The sequence below is a fragment of the Gobius niger genome, assembly GCF_951799975.1.
Source record: "Gobius niger genome assembly, chromosome: 1".
NCBI classification, from domain to species: domain Eukaryota; kingdom Metazoa; phylum Chordata; class Actinopteri; order Gobiiformes; family Gobiidae; genus Gobius; species Gobius niger.
In genome coordinates, this window is record NC_136852.1 from 44,181,815 (window position 1) to 44,206,899 (window position 25,085).

The 25,085-nt window shown below is 41.7% G+C and overlaps 1 protein-coding gene across 2 annotated transcripts in view; it reads right to left on the minus strand.

The window, feature by feature from the left end:
• unc5db (unc-5 netrin receptor Db) overlaps positions 1–25,085 on the minus strand; it is a 591,396-nt gene that overhangs the window by 176,589 nt on the left and 389,722 nt on the right. For both annotated transcript variants that reach the window (XM_079567276.1, XM_079567275.1), the window contains exons 5-6: positions 15,712–15,886; positions 9,839–10,006 (exon numbers count right to left, since the gene is read on the minus strand). In XM_079567276.1, the coding sequence (XP_079423402.1) occupies positions 9,839–10,006; positions 15,712–15,886 (343 nt within the window). The remainder of the gene's footprint in view (positions 1–9,838; positions 10,007–15,711; positions 15,887–25,085) is intronic.

Consider the following 25,085-nt stretch of genomic DNA (forward strand, 5'->3'; position numbering starts at 1 on the left):
GCTTACCACCACTGAGTATGGAGTGAACGAATAGTGCAATGTAAAGCGTCTTTGAGTGTCCAGAAAAGCGCTATATAAAACCAATGCATTATTATTCTTATTCTTATTATTATTACTTCTGTGCCTGTTCACACCGGTGTTTCTTTGAGCGTGGAGTACAGCAATAATACACTACCCCAGTACCATACATACCAACATCGGGTTGTGAAAAATAGGGAGATTTTTTTCCTCATCGGTGTATCGTGCCAGGTGTGTGTATAATTGTTGTAATTTTTTACTTTTTATTTACCCGATGAAGGAAACTTGTGCTGGAAATATTGTTTGTTGGATATTTCAGAGTAATTATTCTGTTTACCATAGAGGACAAAGAAAAAAATTAGCAGTTTTAATTGTTGAAAAGAACACCAGAATTAGGGAGACCAGTCCCATAAGAATGAAAAGTCGGAAAATTGAGCTCAAAAGTGAGGACAAAGAGTCAAAACATCTATGGAAAGTGGGCTATATTTAAAACAATCTTTGATTAAATTAAAATGCTCTTTCAAAATAGGAGCAGAAAATAGTACATGCATGAATAAGAAGCCAAAGGTGGATGTTGTCTCCAACAGCTGCTGTGGCGAGTCTAAATGAATAACTACGCAATCAGCACTGAGGAGAGCGCTGACAGAGAGGCAAAGGAGTGATTCTTCTAAAGGATAGGGTTGCCAGATCATGCAAATAAATCCCCCACAATCTTACTTGTTTCCCTCACTGTAAAATGGGGAGATTAGCAGGAGAAATGACTGTGAGCACCGAGGGAGATGGGGGTTAAAATCGGGAGTCTCCCGCGTGAATCGGGAGAGTTGGTAAGTATGCAGTACTTACGAAAAGTATGTTGATAGCATTCGGCCTCTCCCAGTATATTCCTATGGCTCCAAGCGGGGTGAAGCTAGAAGCGACCAAGCTCTTCCACAGGCACCCACAAAGACCAGAAAGCTACGTATCAACTCGTCTAAGCTCAGGTAAGAACATATCTCAGAATGACAAAACGGTGTCCTGTTCCTTTAAGAGGCATGAGGTCGACTGAGCATTAGCTAAACAGGTTGTTGTTGTTGCATTTTATTTTAAATGTTTTACCTTGTGCCAGTGACAAGAATTAGTGCAAATGCTGATGTTTTCTGGGTAATAAACACAAAAATATGAAAAGTTGAGACTGATTCTGTAGCTCGTCTGCCAAGCTGAATTTGTCACATTTAGAGTACGACGTCCTGGGACTTCCCTGCAGAGACTCAAAAGCTGTGCTGATTTGGTTTTGCTTGAAAAGTGACGTGTTTAAAGACGTTTCCAGTCTCTTGACATCTTGAGAGTGTACTTCTGCACCACATGACCTACTTCTTCATACGATTACTGTAAAGTTGTTGCAGATGGAGGTGACGAGAGAGCCTCTTTCACATAATAAGTCTGGTGTTCACTGGTGCACATCTTTTTCCTATGAGATTTTGACATGTCACATTGGAAGACGTAGGGGAGTGGAAAGTTGAGGGCTCAAAGACTGAATTAGAGATATGGCCAAAGTTTTTTATGAGTTTCAGGCTCCAGACGGCATGAGTTTAGCTGAGGCTAGAGTGGCTAGCTCATGTTTATTCCCACGGAAAAGTGCAGGGAATGTAATATGTGGTCGCGTTCATGCCCGGGCACTGTGCTTTGTGACGCTGGAAGTGCTGGTTCGGTATACTGTGTGAATACCTGACAGAAAATGGCACTGAGTCCACATTTTTGCACAGATTTGGCTTTTTAAAGCAGTACTAACTCATGCCCCTGGAGGCCATAAGTGCCACTGCAGGTGTCGTAGCATGTTACGGTTTTTTACTCATTAATTGTCCTTGAGAGTAAATACTACGCTGACAGAAAAGACAAAGGGAGAGAGGGATATTGAACATCCAATCACACAATGGAGATAATTTTTTCACTCAAACATGGCTACTGGCTACGAATATATTTACCACAATTAACTGTCTTACTTTTCCCTTCCCTGCTTTTTTACTTCCCCCTCTTTTTTTTCTCCTTTCTTTCTTTTTCTTTTTTCTTTTTACATTTTTGTTTTATCATTATTATCTTTTCCCCTCCTTCTTTCCCTCCCTTCTTCACGGTATGTATGTGTGAGTGTATTTCTGTTGTTTTTAACTCTACTATATCTTTTTTTTGCTCATTCCTTTATTTTATTCCTTTACTCTTTTCTCTTCTACTGTCCTTTTCTTCTTTTCTTTTTTCTTCCAATCTTTTTCTTTCTAAACTTAGTTTTCTATTGCTTCTTCTCTTTCTCCCTTTTCTCTTGACTCTTGCCTTACGGGCTTTCCTTTCTTTCAGGCTCCTAGCACATGGGGGGGAGGGATCATGGGTGGGAAGGGAGCGGGGAGGGGGGAAAGGGTTTAGCGAATGGGTTAGAGACAGGATAGGAGACCTGAGTGGTGGGGACATTTTTTATTATAATTTTTTTTATTTCTTATTTTTCTCAGACCAATATACTGTCCTCAAATCCTGCCTGTGTGAAATAAAAAATAAAAAATGCTAATAAAAATAATAAAAATATTAAACATGGCTACTGTTTAAGTGGCGCTAGCCCGCAGTTAGCTTTGCCTGTTGGCCTGTTAGCATTTTCTTCATGATTCCATTAGTGTGTTTTGGTGACTCTGACCCAGTGGCACCAAAGTTGCAATTGTGGTTTTCTGGCCAGAGACACCAGGGGGAGATGAAAGACCCTCCAATCATCCCATTAACACTTCTATTACCCCCAGAGGGACTACGGAAAGGATTTATTAAGATAAACAAGTAACTTAGTACTACTTTAAAGACTTGTGGTCCAAAATTTTTTGATCAGCTGCAAAAACAGACCATTTCATTACAATGATGCCTTGCACTTGACTATACGGAGTTTAAAAATGTTAAAATCATGTATTTTCCTTCCCCTACATGTTCCAGCCATGTCCTAAAGTGTAGAATGAGCCCAGACCTGTTCACCACAACTGCCTCTAAAATCCTGCACTGTCACTCAAAAAGGTGTTACTTCGGGTCCAAATTGCCAATGTCTGACGGGATTGGGCAGAGCAAAGACATAAACAAGGTATATTTTAAATGTTGTTTTCAATAAGGTTCACTCAAACAATGTTTTGTCTCACTCCCATTTCTTGTTGCATATTGAAGTTCTGCTTGATAAGATCCAACAATGCAAAATGCCAATTTTTGCCATTTTTGTTTACCTTAACAAATCCTTTTTGTAGTCCCTCTGGGGATAATACAAGTGTTGATGGGATGATTGGGGGGTCTTTCATCTCCCCCTGGTGTCTCCAGAAAAGCACAATTACAACTTCGCTGCCTCCGGGTCAGAGTCAACAATACACACTAATGGAATCATGAAGAAGGAGCTAATGGGCTAACGGGCAAAGCTAACTGCGGTCTTGCACCACTTAAACAGTATTTACAGCCAAGTTTGAGTGAAAACAATGATCTCCATTGTGTAATTGGATGTACAATATCTCTCTCTCCCTTTGTCTTTTCTGTCAGCGTAGTATTTACTCTCACGGACAATTAATGAGTAAAAAAACACAACATGCTACGACACCTGCAGTGGCGCATATGTCCTCTAGGGGCATGAATTACTTAGTACTGCTTTAACTTATGATCGGGAGTGTAGGACACACCTCACACAGCATGAAATTCCCTTTATCCACATTTCTACCCATCTCTTTGAATGCAGCGAATGCAGCCTGCGTATCCAGACACATCCCCATTCTCCTGAAATACCCTTTTCCCGGAGTCAGGTAGTGACATTCAAACAGCTAAATCCCACTTCCGCAAAATTGCCGCGAAACAAATCCACTATAATTCAGTTGTTTGTGTCTGCGGTCGCCCCCCGGAGCCCGTCACGTCTCAAACGGCGCCTCTCTTTGCGCGGATGGAGGAGATTTGTCTGTGTTTTGATTGGCCCCGAACCCCCCATCGCACTCCGAGATCATCAGCACTTGTGGAGAGTAATCCCTTAACCTTCGCAGATCTGAGAGACAAGCGCCACTGTTTGTTTATACCAGGTGCGAAAGGCCTTCCTCGTAAAGCTTTGAGCCGCGTTATTTTCGTCTTCCCTCTCCGTGGCAGCCTTTTGTTTGCATAATGAAGCCGGCGTTTGCAATGTGGGGTCACAGCGGTCCCTTGAAACTCCAAATACGACAAATATTGTGCATAATTCAGACTTTTTGTAAATACTTTTCCACACCTTACCGCTGTTTCTACAACTTTAAGTGCATCTATATAGATATACACACTGCGTTCCAAATTATTATGCAAATGACATTTTTCTTAGATTTTCTAAATTGTCAACTCAAATGAGAGTCAGCATAATTTTCAAATCTTTAACTATAGAGGATCATTTAGATGTGGTTGAAAAAATCTCCCAGTGATGATTTTTTTCAAAAATAAATATAGTAAAAACCTCAAAATCTACTGTTCCAAATTATTATGCAACTCATCATTTCAATACATTTTAAAGCTTGTAATTAACTGAAAATGGTCATTTGTTGAATTTGTAGCATTAGGAGGTCATATTTACTGAAATCAGAAGCTATTTCAATCCAAAAAATATTAACAGGTCAAGTCATATTTTACCATAGGAGCCGTTGTGTGATAGCAGCTTCAAAATTCTTAAATCCATTAAACTTGTGAGTTTTTGGAGAGTTTCTGCTTGGAATTCTTTGCAGGATGTCAGAATAGCCTCCCAGAGCTGCTGTTTGGATGAAAACTGCCTCCCACCCTCATAGAAGTTTTTTTTGTTGAGGCAAAGGTTCTCAACAGGGTTGAGGTCAGGGGAGGAGATTAATCTAGATTAATTTTGAAATTAATCTAGATTAATCTAGATTAAAATGGCTTGCTTGAATTCTGCCGAAGCCATTCAGAATATGTGTGCTACCCAAATAATGACTAAAAGTAAGTCTGAGAACGAGTTTTCTCAAGTCAGGTGGTGCGTTAGACGAGGGGCTCATCTCCTGTTTCCAAAATGGCTAGTTTAAGTCCTCAAAATCAAAAAAAAAAAACATCACTAAATTACTTTACAAACTACAAAAGACACCAACTGTAAAGCTCTCGCAGTGAGCTTGAACGAAACCCGAAAGTCACGCAGCATTTATTTGCCAAAATTTGTCAATTTGACACGGAAAGACCCACCAGCGCAGTTTAGCATTACACGGACCTTTGAAAACGGTTTGCAGCAGTTACCACAAACGCTTATTGAAGTCCGTGCAAAATGCGTTGAAGCAAACATCGTCGCAGTTCCCGCACGGTGTGAAAAGTCTCATTGAGGATTTTTAAATATTTCCCGGAGCCTGTCTTCACTGTCGACATTTTACCCGAATCATCTCACATAAATGTCACAAGTACTAACGGCTGTGTGGGATAAAACAAGGAGGAGCTTTTCATTTCTCTAAGTGGCACAGGCGTTTTTTAGAGGAAAACTGCACCTCTGAGAGTGAAGAACTGTCACCATAATTACTATATCGACTCATCGTTCATTAAATGATCAACAAACAATACGTTTTGGGCTCAATCTCTAACATCTTTTCAGTTATTTGCATTTTTGGCACTGCTTTCTAATATTTTACCCTAAATAGGTTGTATTTCATTGTATTTCATGTGTTTAGTGGGATATTTTAAGTACTTTTCAAACAAAGCTTTACTGTCATTTTTAAGCTTTAAAGTTAGTTTCTATTAGGAGTGTGACAATATATTGATTTTCTGATATATATTCTGCAATATTTTGCCGGACGATGCGATTTCTTTTTATTTCGATATTGATACTTTTGATGACGTCATGCATATTAATGATAAATTACTTTTAATGATTATGATTTATAAAGCTTAATTTAGAGTTGATTTATTCCTTTTGAAATAGGACTGTGGTTTCTTGTTTATTTAAATGTAAATGAAGTCACAGACCGATCATTTTCAGTGTGTAAGTCAGGGATCATTTATCATTTATAGACACAGAAAAAAGGGGTACAACGCACATGAAAAGAAATGTAAATTATGAATAATATGTTAAAATAAAGGTTGGAAGTAGCTTGTTTTTTTTTTTTTATCGTAGGTTATTTTTGTGCAATAAATCGATTATCGCAGTACTGCCGTATTGTGAGATAATCGTTATCGTAAGCCATGTATCGCGTATCGTATTGAATCATGAGGCACCCAGAGGTTCCCACCCCTAGTTTCTGTGGAATTAAAAGGTCTTCAATAATATCAGTTATTGCAATATTTTCTTGACTCAACACACCGACCTTCAAAACTACATATTTCTCACAGAGAGGGCATTTTCAGTCCCAATCAAAAGTTTAAGACCAGTTGAAAAAAAGGTTTTGTCACTGCCAAAACAGTGATAAAAACGATGAAAAGGTGTCAACAAATATGAGGAAAAACGCAAAAAAAGAGATGATAGAAAAGTTTAAAAAAAAGGGTCAACAATGCAAGGAAAAAGATCCATTAAGATCACTTTTGTAGCTTTCAAATGAGGTGTGGCCTATAGGCTGTAAGCTCCAGTCAATACAATGTTCAATTTGGGTAAAGCCGAACTGGAGACAATGTGGTTGGTTAAAGTCGGGGTCAAGAGTTGAAAGGCCTGTGGTCCAGCTGCAAAAACAGACTATTTCGGTTGTTTTCAACAAAAACTTTACTCAAAACATGTGTTGTCTCGCTCATATTTTTTCTTGTTACATATTAAAGTTCTACTTGGAACCTTGGAACGATCCAACCAGGCAGAATGTCAATCTTTGCCATTTTTCAACTGGTCTAAAACTTTTGATCAGGACTGTATCCACATACCTGTCCAGTAAATCCGATAAAGTTTCTTCAACACTAAAAATCCATATCAATATTTACTTTTGTTAGAGATAGTTCTGTTTTGGGATGATTTACTTCTGTACACTTTTTTATAATTTCAAGTGAACACTATCTGCTGGAGAAAAAAAAAAAAAAAAAACAGCATATGAAATGTTACTCCACTGGGAAATCATTCTGAAACCTCCCTTCACAATTAGTAAACAAATCCACAAAGGAAAGGCAAAACTGCTTAAATCAACGTCATTCTCCAGAACTCAATATCCAACATCCGTTTGAGCTTCGTCTTCAGTGACCCCCTTGACAAAAATGTGCTTTGTGCTAGAATCATGATTATCACAAAGACAATTCCTCGCTCCGACACCTAGACACGTGTGAGAACTTATTCCCCCTCATATGAAACAGGCCTGTTCGCACCAGGTTTCGGATCACACTTATTACCGCGGAAAATTCACAATTGTGGAAGGAATACAGTGTGTGGAAGTTACAAGGGTGACGAGCAAAAAGTTTCTCCACACATTGAGGAAGAACGAAGGTGAGTCTCGCGGGGTATAAATTAGTTAGAGTGTAGGTAACAGATAAAACTTCACCTTCGTTCATGCCTGGGCTCAGTTGCTTGTGACTATGGCGCCTGTGTTGTACTGTTGGTGACGAGACAGAGATCCTAAGATGCAGCGAGAGGACGGCTCCCTCTGCGACTGTCGTTCCAAAACATCGGACATCGCTGCTCGTCTTTGGTCGGACGACGGTTCTATTTTCGATCTTTGTTCCTGAATCACTGGATGACCTGGGCAACGACCAATGGGCGAGGAAAGAACTTCTCTTTTTTCCTCATGTACGCGTAGCTGCACCTTCTATATTAAGCTAGTGCATGATGGCACTTCAGACCCAAAGTAACAACTTGTCGAGTGACAGTGCGGGATTTTAGAGGCAGTTGTGGTGAACAGGTCTGGGCTCATTGTACACATTACAGGAGTTTATACAGCTGAATGTAAATACAAACACACGCTCATCAAGCAGAGGAGACTGTAAAATCCCATTTAGAACGACTTCTTTTGGACAATCTGCCTTCTCGGTACGTGTAGCTCGCTCCAGGAACTTGATCCCAACCGAATTGAGGAACCTGACCTCATTCCACACTTATAGAAATTCTGTGAAGAAGTGGCTTTTGGACAATCAGACATGTAGACACACCATGGTCTAAAGTCACCAACCACTGATACATGTCTTGCTGTGCGGAAGGTTGTGGTGTTTTTGTGTGTTGTCCCTTTCTGATCTTATATCTGTGGTAATGTGTTGATTAAAGCGGTACTAAGTAACTCTTGCCCCTAGAGGCCATAAGCGCAACTGCAGGTGTCGTAGCAAGTTAAGATTTTTTAACGTATTTATTGTCTTAGAGAGTAAATACTACGCTGACATAAAAGGCGAAGGGAGAGAGGGTTACTGTGCATCCGATTATACAATGGAAATAGTTTTATTCACTCAAACTTGGCTGTAAATACTGTTTAAAGCAACGCCTGCAGTTAGCTTTGCCCGTTAGCATGTTAGCTTCTTCTTCGTGATTCTATTAGTGTTTATTGGTTGCTCCGGTCCGGTGGCAGTCAAGTTGCAAACATGCTTTTCTGGCCAGAGACACCAGGGGGAGATGAAAGAGCCTCCAATCATCCCATAATCACTTGTATTACCCCCACAGGGACTACGGAAAGGATTTATTAAGGTAAACACGTTACTTAGTACTGCTTTAATGTGCACTGTCCCAATTCAAATAAAGATTAAAAAAAAATAAAAAATAGGACATGACTGGGGAGAGGAAAATACTTCCTTTTGACATTTTTAAACTTCGTACAGTCGCTTTAACACATTAAGTGCTGCGCTGTTTTGAGGATTTAGCTGCAGAGTGCCAACAATCCAGACCATTTTACATGACATTTGTAGCACCACAGCATATTCTATGTTATAGCTATGGACACATGCTATGGCTCGTTTGAAAGGAGAGACAGTGAGCTCGCCATAGGTGAAAACAGTTTAATCCTACGTGCCTCGGTTCCTGAGAAATTCTAAGCTAAACAGAGGCTTAATCAAAATCCCCCAAAAAATTCTAGAAAGGGAGATATCGCGTGTTTTATGAAACATGCGCCATTTGAGCCTGTCACGCTTCTGATACTTACATTTCCAGTGGCCCGAGGAGGAAATGGAGCTTTATCCTCAGCATGGTAATGGTCAGTCACTTTTACTAAACCTAGCGCGTGGCCTCCCCTGATTTTCGTGATGATCGGAGTCATCTGGTCTTATTAGAAAGGTGGACTCATCCAGCGTCGTCTGGCGAAAACGCAGACACTGTGGCATCTTTCTACTCAACTTTCATTTTCTCTTCCAGACGTGAAACTTCCGAGAAAGACTTGACGAGACTTCCACCTAATAGCATACCCGCTATAATTATTTTGTTTTTGGCACAATTTATTTTTAAAGTCTTTGTCGTTGGCTTTGATTACCATAACATGCTCTGTAGGAGGAGTCTGGGCAGCATCATGGATTACCTCTCGAATGGAGCAATGAATGTCAATAGTGAGGAGTGAGCTGAATGTTAAGTCTATGGCTAAGACCAAGATTGAACGAGCAAACATTGGTCGCAGATGGCCAGAATCGTGCGGTGTACACCCGGCTCTTAATGGCCCGGCCCGAATTCTCTCTGGTCCGAAAGCCTCAGAAGTGGGTCTGACACCGACATAACACCAAGAATGGCCGAACGCCAATGCTCCTGAACGCCTAAACACTGTGATGTGGGCAGGTAATGCATCTCGATTTCATTCAGAAGAGTTAATTCTTTGTTCTTTACATAATCTTTTCTCACTACCTTCCCTTAAAAAAGTCAGCCTCTACAAAAACACAAATTTATTTCCACCATTGCTTTGAAAAAACAAACCTCTGACCGGACTGTTGTTGTGATATCGGACACACAAAAGGCCAGACAGATGCGGGAGTGACTTACTAGGGCAGAGTGCGTTGCAGGTGATCTTCTGCACGGACATGCCCTCGCAGAAGGCGCCTCCGTTCAGAGGAGCGGGGTTTGTGCACGTCCTGGACCTCTTCTGGATGCCCCTGCCGCACGGGACGTTACAGGCCGACCACTCGGTCCACAGCGACCAGCCCCCGTTCACTGAAGAGAGGGGAGAAAGGAGAGCAACGTTCAGGCTTTGTTTTCTTTCATCAGTTCATAGGTGGCACTAGGGCTGCACACATTGAGGGAAAAAAAGAAGCGATATATTCGTCTTGGATATAGAAAAGGGAAAAACAAAGACAAATGCGCTAAGCTTGGTTTCTTTTCCGTGAAATGCAAGAGATTGGTTTCGATTTCCTTAAGTTTCCCTTTTCTTTGTGCCTAATCTTGTAATGAGGATATGGAGCCTCGTGAGACGTCTCAATCCACCAACGAAGAGCCGCCATGACAGGCTCCACATTATCAGTTCATTGATGATTTGGTCCCTGAACCCTATCCCTGTCTTAGCATTTATATTGTACACACATTAATCTTCTTTTATTGTAACCAATCTCCTCAGCATCATAAATAACATCATATGACAGCACAAAAATCTATACCCAAGCAAAACTCATAAACAAATAGATTTTTCATTAAATTAAATTAAACAGTTTAAAGCGTCTTGTAATTCATGTGTGCAGACTGATGTGAGTTTTTGTGCTTCCAAAAGTATTATGAATGTTTTATTGTACCATGTACAGTAGGGGTGGGAACCTCTGGGTACCTCACGATTCGATACGATACGCGATACATGGCTTATGATAACGATTATCTCACGATACGCCGATACTGCGATAATCGATATGTTGCACAAAAATAACCTACAATACATCACGGTATAAAAAAAACATGCTACTTCTAACCTTTATTTTAACATGCTACATATTGTTCATCATTTAAATTTCTTTTAATGTGCTGTGTACACCTTTTTTTCTGTGTAAATAAATGATCCCTGACTTACACACTGAAATGGGTCTATAGCTCTGTCATTGACTTCATGTACATTGGAATAAACAAGAAACCACAGTCCTATTTCAAAAGGCATAAATAACCCCAAATTAATCAGCTTTATAAATATAAATGTATCAGTAAAAGTAATTTAATTGTGTGACAGTGTTTGTTTGAAGGGCATAAAACTGTAGTGCTGCCCCCTGCTGTCCTGACTGAATTCTTGATCATTGTTGGCCTCTGTTGACTGAAAACAGTGGAGCACTGCTGCTTAATTAATATGCATGACGTCACTCATTAATATGTGTGATGTCATCAAAAGTATTGATATCGGAATAATCAGTACCGTATTGTCCCGCAAAACATCGCGATATATCAGAAAATCGATATATAGTCACATATATAGTCACAATACTAATGTACAGTATGTACATTTTAAGGCACATTTATATCATTTTTGAATATGTACAGTAGCGAGGAAAAGTAAGTTACACCGTTTGGAATTTCTCAAATTTCTGCCTAAATTGGTCACTAAATGTGGTCTGATCTTTATCAAAATTGCAGGAGTGATTAAACAGTGTCTGCTTAAACTAATACCACCCAAATATTTACATGTCCACAATATTCAGTGGATTGTTGGACCCAAAGTTAAACAGTTTGGGAGGAACACACAATGTCATGTGTGGAGGACAAATGGAACAGCACATCATCATCAAACCCTCTCCTCACTGTGAAGTCTGGAGCAGGAGCATCATGGTGTGGGGCTGTTTTGTTTCCTCAGGGCCTGGACAACGTGCAACCATCAATAGAAAAAATGTATTCACAAGTTTATCAAGATATTTTGCAGAAAAACCTGAGACATTCACAACATGCATGGAATAAGTAAGTGAACCCCTGAATTAAATAGCTGACTGACCCTTCTTTTACAGCAATAACTGCTTTTCTGTTGCAGATTAGACGCTCACAACGATCAGAATGAATCTTGGACCATTCCTCTTTACAAACCTGGGTAATGCTTTATGCTAAGGTGTGCTCATTAAGTATTACTAAGGTATTAATAAGCATTAATAATCTGCTTGGAAAGTTTTACCACACTGCTTATTATACTTTTATCTGTTAACACAATGAGCCATTAATAATACACTTATTCATAGCCAACCCTTAACCTAACCCTAACCCTAAAATGATTACTAATGCTTATTAATGCTTAATGAGCACACCTTAATCTAAAGCGATACCCAAAACTGCTGCAGTTCAGTGAGATTCAGGGGGTGTACTTATACCACACTCTCCTGTGAATGTTTACATGTTATGGCCAATAAAAATATGATCAAATGCAAATGTTTGGGTGGTATTAGTTTCAACAGACACAGTTTAATCATTCCTGTGATTTCGGTGGAGATCAGACCACATTTAGTGACCAATTTAGGCAGAAATGTGAGAAATTCCTACCGGTGTACTTACTTTTTCTCGCCACTGTAAATACTTTTATTGGAATGAACCCAGGAAGATGCGCTGACTGCATATCGCTGTTAACAAATTAATAAATAAACAAACAGAATGTGGTTCTGCTACACAACTCAGAGGATGCTTGAAACTTAGAACTGGTACAACATCTGTTATTACAAAATGTGGGTCATCAGTGCATCCTGAAAACAATAAGCGTAACACTTCTCCTCCTAACCACCTGTTCGCCTCAGCTCTTTTGAAAATGTGACCAAAGCGCAGTAAATCTGCGAACACTTAAACGCGCCTCTGAAGCGCCTCTCCGCCTCATAGCGGTCGACAGGTTTGGACGGCGCCACTTAGCTCGGCGACTCCTGCAGTTTACTCCGAGTCTGAGTCTGACGAGAGCTGAATTTAAATGTCGGTTGGCGCTATCTCCGAAGCACAAGCCGCGGCATCACAAGCCGAGAGAAGACGCAGCAGCAGCAGCAGCAGCAGCAGGGGCCTTGGGCAAATAAATACTTAATAACCAACACTACACTTAAATGGGATTTAGACACAGGGGCTCATTCTCTTTCATAAAGTACACAGGGATCTCAAATGAGGGCGGCTAAATTGAGTCGCTGAATAATACATTGATCTAAATAAGGAGGAAACATGGCTTAGAGACGGCAGAGGCGGATTTGTTAATCACTTGTCGAGTACGAGCAAATATAATAAAGCAGTATTGGAGTGTGCGTTGACAATTATTTGTTCTGTGTTTGTTCTTTAAAGCCTGTAAAACATAAAACATTTACCGTGGAAAATGTCTTACATTTGAAAGCGTTACTCTTCTGCAACTATATACTGCTACTGCTTCTTTCTCATTGGCTGTGTTTACATGCAGACCAACAATCTGATCATGATCGGATCTGATTATTGAAGTATAAAATATAGCAAAAAGGCCAAATGAATGTCATAAAGACAAAGATTAACAGATGTAATAAAAATACTAAAAGCATTAAGCAAACATTTGTTTAGAGACAATATATTGAGCATCTGACAGTGGAGCGGTTGTTCTCTGTGTTTGAGTCCCAACATTTACTGAATAGGTTGCATTCACTTGACATCACAACATTCTTCAGAGTCTATCATGAGTAAGTAAGTGCTTTATTTGTCATGGCCTCGCCGAGGGGGAAGAAAGTATGTTTTGGGAAACATAATTTTTCGCTTTTTTTCAGCCGTTTTCTGGTGGAATATAAACTTGGATGTTTTTTCACAGCAGATTGTTCAGTAGAAGCGGAAAACGGCAGTCACAGCTAGTGTTAGCATGTAGCATGATGCTAACATGAAGCATGAAGATGTTAGCATTCTCCGTTATCTTATGTCTTTATGGGCTGTTGAACCTTTTTGCTCCTCTCCATGTCTTTATATCTGTATTGGGTAGAAATCTATATTGATAATTCAGCATTTGTTAAAGTGGTTTTGGAGTAATGACTATATGAGCGATTCCCGAGATACCAACTCTATCTATAGTTTAAAATTTCTGGGTTTCAGCTGAAATCATAACATTCCAGAGGCCTTAATATTTATACAGGTGGGGGGCAGGTAATATTATTATGTTTTTGAGGAGATTTCTGGTGTTGTACAATTGCACGGACCCTGTCAATGATCTCAATGACCAGTGTCTTCTCTGTCAGCATGTATGAACTAAGGTTCATTCATTTCCGCATTAAGGCATCCACAAGTGGGGAAAATATTCAAAAACATTCGTCAGTACAAAGGGCTTTCAGCCATACAAATAACGTGTCAGGTTTGTGGATCCAATCACTATCGAATACTGATCAATTTCAACATTTGTCAACTTTCCCTTTAGAGAGTTTTTTCTTCCATAGAGTTGTATTGGCACCTGCTCCAGCTGACTATGATAAAGGCATCATCAGACTCTAGAATGTATACGCAATCTATTGTCTCTCCTTGTTCTTCACCCTTAAATAAAGATCAAGAACAGTTTGTGCTATTTATCTTGGATTTTGCTGAGATCATTACATTTGCAAAAGAAAATGATCAACAGGCAGCAGGGTTTGAACCCAGGACCTTTGATACTGTAAGCATGTGCTGTCTACTATCCTATCAAGAACAAGAGGTTTATGCCACATGGAGCTGTTCAAATCCAAATCCAATGTTCTGATTCAAAACCTTTAAAATACTGAGGAAATATTATTTAGTTATTGGTTTATTTGGCTCTTTGGCTTTTTGGACTTCTCAGTGTTTTTCTTTTTTTCTTGCCATTTCAAGCAAGTTTCAACATGTGAGGAGCTTAAAAATTGAGCGCGGATATTTACTCCTTTGGGACTTCTTGGTTGAGTAATGAGTAATTTTTTTCTTTTTTTTTAATCTGTCGGAAATAATTCCAGAGAAGTAAACAAGCTCACAAACGTCATCATTATTCAAAATTCAAGCCTTTTAACTCATGTGTCAACCTAAAATTGCCCGCTGTCAAAAGTGTGCAGTGAGAGACACTGACAGTTCTGGTTAATTTCCTTCTGTCGTTCCAATTTTAACAACAACAAAAAAGTGGCAAAATGCAGAGACTGCAGCTGTTTATCAACAAACGAAAATATACTCTCATTAGTACAACAGTAAACCAGCTGTGTTTTTTTTTTTTTAATGTAAAGGAATTTCTCTCTTTTGGCAAATGTTGCTGTATGGAAGTTGCAAACCCATTTTTTTTTTAAGGGATCTGAATCATGCAGTACAAGTATAATGAAAAACAGACCTTTACCAACCGGTTGATGTAACAATTTATGCTACCAACCTGCTCTAAACCAGTCAAATCAGACTCTAAACCAGCCCTAACCTGTTAAATCTGGCATAAACCAGTTCAAAGCTGTGTAAACCAGTTCAATCCTGTCAAAACCAGTACAAACCAGTCGAATCCTGTCACAACCAGTAAAAGCCTGACCAAACCTGTCAAAACTAGCATATTCCAGTCCAAATCAGTGTAAACCAGTTCAAACCTGTCAAAACTAGTGTAAACCAGTCCAATCCGGTCTAAAACAGTTAAAACATGTCGAAACTAGTATAAGCCAGTCCAAACCAGTCTAAACCAGTTCAAACTTGTCAAAACTTGCATAAGCCAGCCCAACCCGCTGTAAACCAGTTCAATCCTGTCGAAACTAGCATAAGCCAGTCTAAATTAGTCTAAACCAGTTCAAACCTGTCAAAACTGGTATAAACCAGTCCAAACCGGTCCAACCAGTTCAAACCTGCTCTAAGCCAGTCCAATCCTTTCAAAACCAGCACAAACCAGTCCAAAGCTGTGCAAACCTGTCTAAACCGGTCTAAACCAGCCCAAACATGCACTATACCAATCCTAAACTGGTTTAAACCAGTCCAGGCCAGTCAAAATGCAGGGATATGGCTCTTTCTACAGAATATGTATGCCGTACCAAACACGATGACCGCGGCGGTCATGCTGCGCCTCTTGGCCACGATGTTGGAGGCGAGGCAGGTGTAGTTGCCGGAGTCGGAGAGTCGAGCCGCGCTGATAATCAGGTTGTGGTCGGCTCTGAGGTCAATGTTCTCATCAGGGTTCACCAGCTCATCGTTCTTCATCCACTCCACCTGAAACACACAAGACACGGGTTACAGATGATCTGTGCATAACAAGAAGAGGACAGACGACACAGGCTTTTTATGGTCTACAACCTCTGGCAATGTTTCAGGATGATTTCAACGTTTTTTACTGAAATCAGACTATATAAAATTACTAACCATCCAGTTACTTTCACTACAGTGCTTTGCCCCACTTCATTTCAGTTCAGTCAACTTTGTTTATCCCACATGGGGCAATTCCTTCATACGTCATAGAAACGTCTCACAGGTTGGGGACCACAAATAGTATTTTCAACATAATTGCTTGAGACCGCGCACACATGGAGACTGCAGTCTCCGCTGAAATCAAACATGTTTGTTTTCACCGAGACTACCTGGAGACTCGCCTTATCTCCAGGTTACGTCTCCATGACCAGCTGCAACTTGAGTCTCCAACTAGTCTCCAGGCCAGTGTCGATAGGCCCTTTACGTACACTGCCGCCTTTTTCAGAAGTGGCATTTAACTGCTGAGACGAGAGACGCTTCTGATGTAGAGAACAGAACGCTGAAGCACGTTTAGTTAAAAGCTAAAAGAACTTTTACTATGAGATGAAGGATAAGAATAAATATTCAAGAAGAAAAAAATAACCCGATCAGTGTTGTGAAACTTGACTTAAGGCAGCTCAGGTTCAGCTATAGTTGCAGTGCCTTTTTAAACCACTAAAGGCACAAACATCACCTTTACAATGCACTGGAATACGAGCTCGCCTCGCATTTTCACATGGACTTGTCATTTAAATGTGGCTCGAAGTTTCATAACATGTCCTTCCACCAATTTCACATTTCCCATGTAGCCAATAAAAGCGCCTTTTGAAACCAAAACATCCCCTGGATGAGCATCTCAAAGTGAAAATAGCTCCTCTTTACCGGACCTCATCACATTATGATGTTTTACATCATCCTCATTCATGTCAATAACACAGACCTGTCATCCATCATCCCTGTCCTGTCCCATACGTGCAGGAAGCCCGACAGGGCTCCCTATTTGCATCCAAACCCCACTGCTGTTTATTTCTAAGGTTTGCCCATAAATCCATCAGGCGCACGCGGCTCTGCCTAAATGTAATTTGCCGAGGCAGCCATGCAGCCCTCTCACCAGCCGCGTGGCGAGAGGCGCACCAAAGCGGCACTAAGTTTCTAATTCATAATTGCTTTTCCTGCCTGGCGCTGGTAATTGGTTATGGTGCTACTTTGACTTCCTAATAGCTTCAACATTGCCGCGGCGTGCTGCTAAATTGCGGTAGCACGGAGGTATATCGAGTTTGGGTCAATGTTTAAGCGAAGCCGGCGCAGTTTGCTCTGGCTGCATTATATTACACGACTTTAGTCGGACATTAGCATATTGTCGGATTATAAAGGCTATTACAGAGAGGTCTCTCATTTATGCAACTACAATGTGCTGGGTAATGCATGGGTTCATTAGAAAATTATAGTTAGGAAGCAAAAAAGTAATGGACTTTGATATAAATCCATTAGCTACCAATAAAATGTGGCAGGCATAAGTTTAGAAAAAGTTTGATATATATATATATATATTTTTTTTACCTTTATTTAACCAGGAAAGTCCCACTGAGGGGAGGTGGAGGGAAACCTATTGTACATATTTTTTTTAGTGGTCGGAAATCAAAGTACCTGGAGGAAACTTACTCAAACACAGGGACAATATGCAAACTCCATACAGCAGAGCCCCGATATCAATAAACAAGCCTAAAAAGCCTGGCTACAGTGTTTCTTTTGTCCTAAAAATCGCTGTGACTCATGTGACAACGCTGGGCTGGGTATCATATTTTTAACCGAGGTGTTTTTTGTTCTGTAGAATTAAAAAGTAAAGTTTAAGTCTTTGATTGACAGGCCCTGAAGCACCATGGGGACTCTGAGTCGGTCCAAGCGGAGCAAGGTGTGCAATGGTATTTTTACAAAAAACACGGGAGCCATACTATACTATACTATCTCTTGCATGTTGTACCTATGGTTTAAAAAAAAACACTGTGAAGGTTAGCGCCCTCTGTGGGTGAAACAGAAGCCACTCGTCCACTGAAACAAATGGGCAGAGATCATCTGAGAGCTTTGCGTATGCAATAAAACTTTACTTATTTTATTTACTTATATTTACAATATGAAAAGGATGCAAAGGAGGGATCTATTGCTTCAAACCAAGCTAACCCCTCCCAGTGGTCTTTATTCAGTCCTCCTGTGACCTGGAAACCTTAGGGTCTGATCTGCCGCCTTGACGCAGACTAGTGTGACATCTTGCCTTCAACGGTGCGCTCAAACTTGCGTGGCCAAAACAGAATACAAACTTTATTCCACTGTGTGTTCAACCTTGGTCTTGGGCTGGTATTGAAGAGCGCAGGACGTGATCAAAACACCAGCACATGTGCCCCCCTCACCCACCGCCTCCCTCTCTCACCTCCTCTCCGTGCAAAAATATTGGTCTGTAGGAAAAAAATCTCGGGGAGGGACCGCTGTTGTACATAACTCAGCCATTGGCCGTTGGTGTCTGTCCGACGGCCAAGCCTGCGTTGAGAAACTCGAGATTGGACTCTTAGTGTTGCTGGTGAGAGGCGAAACGTCCTTCACTTCAACTATAGAGTACAGACGATGACTCAAGAACCTTCATCTTGGTTCTAAATGTATCAACAGTTGGTTCCGTTGCCCATTGTGCAATAAAGGGATTCCGATTCGGATAGCGTTCCAAAACGGGACTGTCCTTCCCTTCTGGCCCAAGTATTACGAAGTATCAGATTAAATCCAAACTCACTGGTGTTGCCAATTGCTACTTTTGACTTTCCGGATATCGAAAGTTGCTTCATCGTATGCACTTTCCTGCTGTCATTTTGCATCAATGAAATGCTTAGCGACTGTTCACCTGCTTCTCGTGACGTAGCGTTGCATAACCAGAAATCGTGGCTTTGAACACAACTATCTTCCAAAGTCACAGGAGGCTCGCAGAGGTTAAAATCTCCATATGTGCCGTTGAAACGTGACTTGTGTGCGTTCTTTTTTTTCCTCTGGTCTCCTGAGCACGGTGTCTCATCGCATCTGCGGCGCGTTCTGTTTACTCTCTGATTGTGGAGCCTGTTTTGACTTTGACTGACAGCCGTCTCCTGCCTCCGTCTCGTGCCGCCAGCTGTTTATTGAGCTGCGCATTCATTAGAACCAACCCGGCGCATCATAGGATTCCGCCGATCTTCTCGCCCATTAGACAAAAAAGGAGAAGTTTGATAACAAGAGGTATCCACCAGACTCGACGGATTTGCAACTCAAGAGTAAATAAGGCCTGTTTACTTCTCTTTGCCTGTCAGTTTGTGAAAAGCGCCAGTTTCTGAAAAAAAAGGCTTTAATAATAGCAAGACTCCTCAAAGCTTCAAGTGAGCTGCAGCTTTCATTCATTCATTCTGGCTTCCCTTTTAAGAAGAATTGATACTAAAAGCACAGATAAACAACAGATTTCAAAGAAGCAAATCTGAGAAAGACGTTTCCTTTTCCCTCCCCTTTTCTCTTCCATGAAAGGCATTACCGTAACTCAAAGAGCGGCATAAACACAGAAAATGTGAGATAATTGAAGCGTTGGGCAGGAGTAGAGTCCATCAAAGTCCTATCCATGGTCAAAAGTTTTGAGATTTTTAGAAGACGCTACAATTATTCATGAAAAAGAGATGCACAATCTTCATTTCACACGGCAACAACGGCACCTCATGCAAAAAGAATTTTACAGATTGCTCTACATTCTGTTACTTTGTCAATACACAAACGTTTACACTCAAACCCCCAAAAAAGCAATCACCTAGCATACCAATATTGATCCGCAGACAACCAAGCCCCTCTTAGATTGCATTCATGACATAAAATCTTGGGATATCATTGAATTTTCAGAATTTGAACCAAAGCAAAACAATAGGTCATGATTTCTGACCAAAGTGTTGTCGGTCACACTGCTCTCTTTGACTTGGGTTCTTTGTCACAGTCAGTGTCGTGTCAAATTTGGGCGTTAAAATGGACCCCGATCTTAAATTTGTCCGACGTACTTCTGGTCCTGTCGAGTATAGTTTCTCTCACTTAAAGGAACAGGCCATACTGAGATATGTTCTTACCTTAGATGAGTTGATGCGTACCTGTCTGGTCTTTGTGCGTGCCCTCAGTCACGCAAAACGACCAAAGATGTTGCGTTTGGCCTCTCCCAACATATTCCTATAGCTCCAAACAGGGGTGAAGTTGGAAGCGACCAAGGTCTTCCACGGGCACGCACAAAGACCAGACAGGTACGTATCAACTCGTATAAACTCAGGTAAGAACATATCTCAGTATGGAAGAACTGTGTGCCCTCAGTCACGCAAACAGACCAAAGATGTTGTTAGCATTTGGCCTCTCCTTGCATATTCCTATGGCTCCAAACTGAGTAAAGTTTGAAGCGACCAAGCTCTTCCACGAGCACGCACAAAGATCAGACAGGTACGCATCAACTCGTCTAAGCTCAGAACATATCACAGTATGGAAAAACAGTGGCCTGCTCCCTTAAGAAAACTTGCAAGAATCAAAGGCGCCAAAGAGTCTAGGCATCGTTTTGAAGCTGTGGTTCAAGCCTTTGTGACGATTCGACTCGACTATTGTAACGGCCTTCATGTCGGTTTGAGTGAAAATGCACTTTTGCGACTGCAGCTCGTTCGCTTTCAACAAAAACAACGAAACATGAACTCATCTCACCAACTTAAGCTTCACTTCGTTGGCAGCCAGTGTGTTTTAGAGCCTGCCCCGTGTCCCGTCTCGCGCTCTCAGCTTAAGCTTGTGGTCCCACTAACTAAAAGGGAAGCTTCGTGGGGACCGTGCTTTTTCTGTTGCCGCCCCAAAGCTGTGGTATGGTATTGACTTTTCCAGTATTACCCATGCTGTGCACTTTGATTCCACATTGTAATCATTTATTTTTTCGTTGCCATACCTTCCATAGCTTTGATAGACTCCTCAAAAGTCTGGTACTGGATGTTTTTCTCACAAGTTAGGGGTCAAAGAGTCGTCCGTGTCGAATTGATAGGCCCCTCATGTGACATTGTTTATTGCTGAACCTACTGTATGTCGAGCCAGACGTACTGATGCCTTGTGTTGTGCGCCTCAGACTTATAAGGGATGCTGTTGTTGTGGAAATCACCCGGAGTCTGATGCGGAGACATGTGTTGTTGCGTTGAGGCCCCTTCGCAAACAACCGGGCTTTCTCAATAACGCCAGACAAGAATTTCATCTTAGAGTCTTTCCCCGCATTAGCATAAGTGATGTGCGCCGCTTTTTCTTGTGTTTGCATAAAGATACAGTATACAATATGTATTCTTTTGTTGAGATGAAGGATCCTGGGCGCTCCGATTAAAATGTTGCATCTACCTGGTCTGGTTTTTCAATTGCAATCTCATGACTTCACACGTGCTGCCGACATCCGACCAGAATAACGGTGTTGTTAAGTGTAAAAAACTCTCGTATAGCGTCTGGTGCGACAAATCAACTCTGCTGTCGACGGGTGTGACATGACAGTCAGATGAGGGAGCAGAGTGACCTGGTAATGTTTATTAGCTTTCACCAGGCTAATTGTCTTTAGCACGGGCGCTACTCTAGATGCCATGCAGCGGTGTCTTCGTTCCACAGCAAGGGGTGTCCAAACTTTCGTCATTAAAGGAACAGGTCACCGTTTTTTTTTTCCATTCTGAGATATGTTCTTACCTTTGAATATATCTCAGAATGGAAAATCTTCTTATCTTTTTGCGTGACTGACACAAAGACCAGACAGGTACACATCAACTCGTCTAAGCACAGGTAAGAACATATCTCAGTATGGAAAAACAATGGCCTGTTCCTTTAAGGGCCGAATATTGGAGTGTATATACGGTGTGGAGGGTGAAAGATCGGTTGTCGATTATTTAGACTTGGAACATTGAAAACGGATGCCTCCTGGTCGCCTCCCACGGGAGGTGTTCCAGGCATGTCCTAGTGGGACAAGGCCTTGTGGAAGGCCCAGGACACGGTGGTGGGACTATGTCTCCGAGCTGGCCTGGTGTCGCCTCGGGGTCCCCCCAGAACAGCTGGAGGAAGTGTGTGTGGATCGGGAAGTTTGGGCATCTCTGCTGAGACTGCTGCCCCCGCGACCCGGCCCCGGATAAAGCGGAAGAAAATGGATGGATGGATGGATTAAAACCAGCCCTTTCCCACAATAAAATGTTACTTTCGGAGGTATCTTTATGTAAAATTATGGAACTTGTCTTAAAAAGTACCATCTCTCTTAATGTGTGCCACCAAAAAATGGGACTGACGGCCACATTTGGCTTCACTTTGGATACAGCAAAGGGGCGTAATGGATTATGATACGGTACAGGGTAATTTTCACCAAATACTTTTATACTGTATACTGTATTTTGTACTGCATGACTACTATTTACTTCTACTTAAAGGAACAGGCCACCGTTTTTCCACACTGAGATATGTTCTTACCTGAGCTTAGACAAGTTGATGCGTACCTGTCTGGCTCTTTCGTGGAAGAGCTTGGTCGTTTCTTGCTTCACCTCGTTTGGAGCTATAGGAATACATTGGGAGAGGCCAAATGCTAACAACATCTTTGGTCTTTTTGCGCGACTGAGGGCACACAGTTCTTCCATACTGTGATATGTTCTTACCTGAGCTTAGACGAGTTAATACGTATCTGTCTGGTCTTTGTGTGTGCCCGTGGAAGAGCGTGGTAGCTTCCAACTTCACCCCTGTTTGGAGCTATAGGAATACATTGGGAGAGGCTAAATGCTGACAACATCTTTGGTCGTTTTGAGTGACTGAGTGCACGCAAAAGGCCAGACAGGTACGCATCAACTCGTCTAAGCTGAGGTAAGAATATATCTTTGTATGGAAAAATGGTGGCCGGGGTTATAGCGTCATCTCGAGGACCCTCTGTAGGACACGTGGATTTTAAATATGTTAATATTTGAGAATGAATATGCGGGGGAAAGCCGGCTTTGTAGTAGATACTTCCGGGAAATCTGCGCCTCGCTAGTGGGTAAAACATTTCAAGTCTTTAAACTGACATGGAAACTACGATGTTACGCAACTAGCAAAAATGTCTACTTCGACCACTGCGTGAAAAATCAATACTTTCACCTGCTGTGTCTCGCCTTATCTAAGCAAAGTTATTTTCCAGAACCATGCAATATTTTGGCTGCTTTATCCACCTTCTGCAGAAGTAAATGAATACGTGATAAAACAGTAAAAGAATAACAGTGAAATATTGATCCAGTGAGTGGCTGTACGACATCAATAATGCATGCCCTCGTTCTGTTAAACTCACATTTATTCAAGTTGTAAAATCTCCGCCCTCAAAGCCCTTCCACTGCTTTTCCTTCCAAGGGCTTCGTCTACCGTCTCCCAGTGCGCCCGGAGATAACAGAGCCATTCCAATCGCAGCTCAAGTTTTAACCACAAAAGAATTACTCGCTAACCGCGGCCCACGGGACGCGTTCTGCACAGACTTACCGAAGCAGCGAGCTTATCCCATCCACGTTTCTCAGATAAAATAATTATCGCGGCTGCACTCCTGGAAGCTCCGCCGCGCACGGGCCTGGAAACACTGTTCTTTAGGGTGAAAAGTACGAACAACTAAAGCCATTTCCAAGAACGGAAAGTCAGCAATTGTCTCTTGCGAGAGAAACGACTTTCACAGAAGGAATTTACTGACTGGTGCAACTTCAGCAGTTGATTGCCGGGTTTTTACGTTGGATGCCTTTCCGGCGACAACAATGAGCCGTGATGGGAGGAAGAAAGTGGGGCAGATCGGCGCTTTCCCAGAAACACAAAATGGTTTCCCTCTTCTCTGTACAAGTATTTCCCTCTGTGTTCTCTAAAGGGGAACACAGCTTTTTGTGTGTCAGGCCAACAACTGAAAGGAAAGAACCCCCCGGCCAATCAGAATTGAGTATTCACCCAGACCATGGTATAATCTCCAATATTGAATACTGCTTCACAGCCTGGTCCTGCACCAGTGTTGCCGAAGCCAACTGAACAGTTAAAAAGCCTCTTAAGACACTCGACCAGAAGCCACAGTCCTTTCATGCATGTGCTTTACTAGAAAAGTATGATTTTTTTTTCCATTTTGAAAACTTTTATTTCTTTAAAAATAATTGCCTTGTGTACAGAGTGTTGAACGGTCTGGCTCCACTACCTCCTAATTAATTAATTTTCAGAAAGAACAGTGAAACAAGCACTCGCTCCACAGTGAGGGGGTATCTATAAAGGGCTGCTCAAGTTGGGACACTTATACCACTTAAACCAAAGATTATTAGAGAAAGTACTATCAGCATTTAATTTCAGAGACAACTTAAAGTGCAACTAAACGGGCGTGGCAGAGCCTTTCCCCACCCACAAACTAAAGTCAAAAATTGCTGAGAAAGGGGTGGTCTCGGAGGCTTTGGGGGAGACGAGGGGGGTGAGTGTGTGGGCGGGGTCTGCTCTGTTGACAGTCTCAGACCAAGCCCCAAGATCTGACAGGACTGACAGACTGCTGTTACCGGTGTCACCACTGTGCGCAAGGTTTATTTTTTCGTAGGATAGTTGGTACACTCTCATTGCTTGATGTAGCAATCCTACAAAAAAAAAAAAGATAGCTGCCGGTAGACGACTCGCTCGCTGTCAGTGACTCCGAACAGAGAGAGAGCATCGCACTGTAGCTTTTCTAAGGGATTTATTCCTCTACACCACCTCAGCCGAAGTGTGAGCATCGCAGGGGCGCCATCTACTGGTTTGACTGCGCGACGCGTGTCCTGGTTGCTACGTGACGGAGGCGGAGGCGTGAGTGGGCGGGGCCACAGAGGCACAGAGGCAGAACCACGGGCAGAACTGATGACGTTTTCTGGACGCCGTGGACACACTCTCCTCCAACCGCAAAAGATCAAATGTAGTAGCTGCGTGAAACCAGTAGGGGGCGCTAACCCTGCGGTTTTAGACACAAAAGTGAGATTTTGAACAAGTTTGCACCAACTGTCAAAATATTGACTGGGACATGTAGCTAACTCTATTCAACAACCATGTAGACCGTTTATCAGCAAAAAAAAAGTGGATTTGGTGTTTAGTTACTCTTTAAAGAGACTATGCAGAGTTTAAAACATTTAAAATGATGTATTGTCCTCCCCCTACATGTTCCAGCCATGTCCTA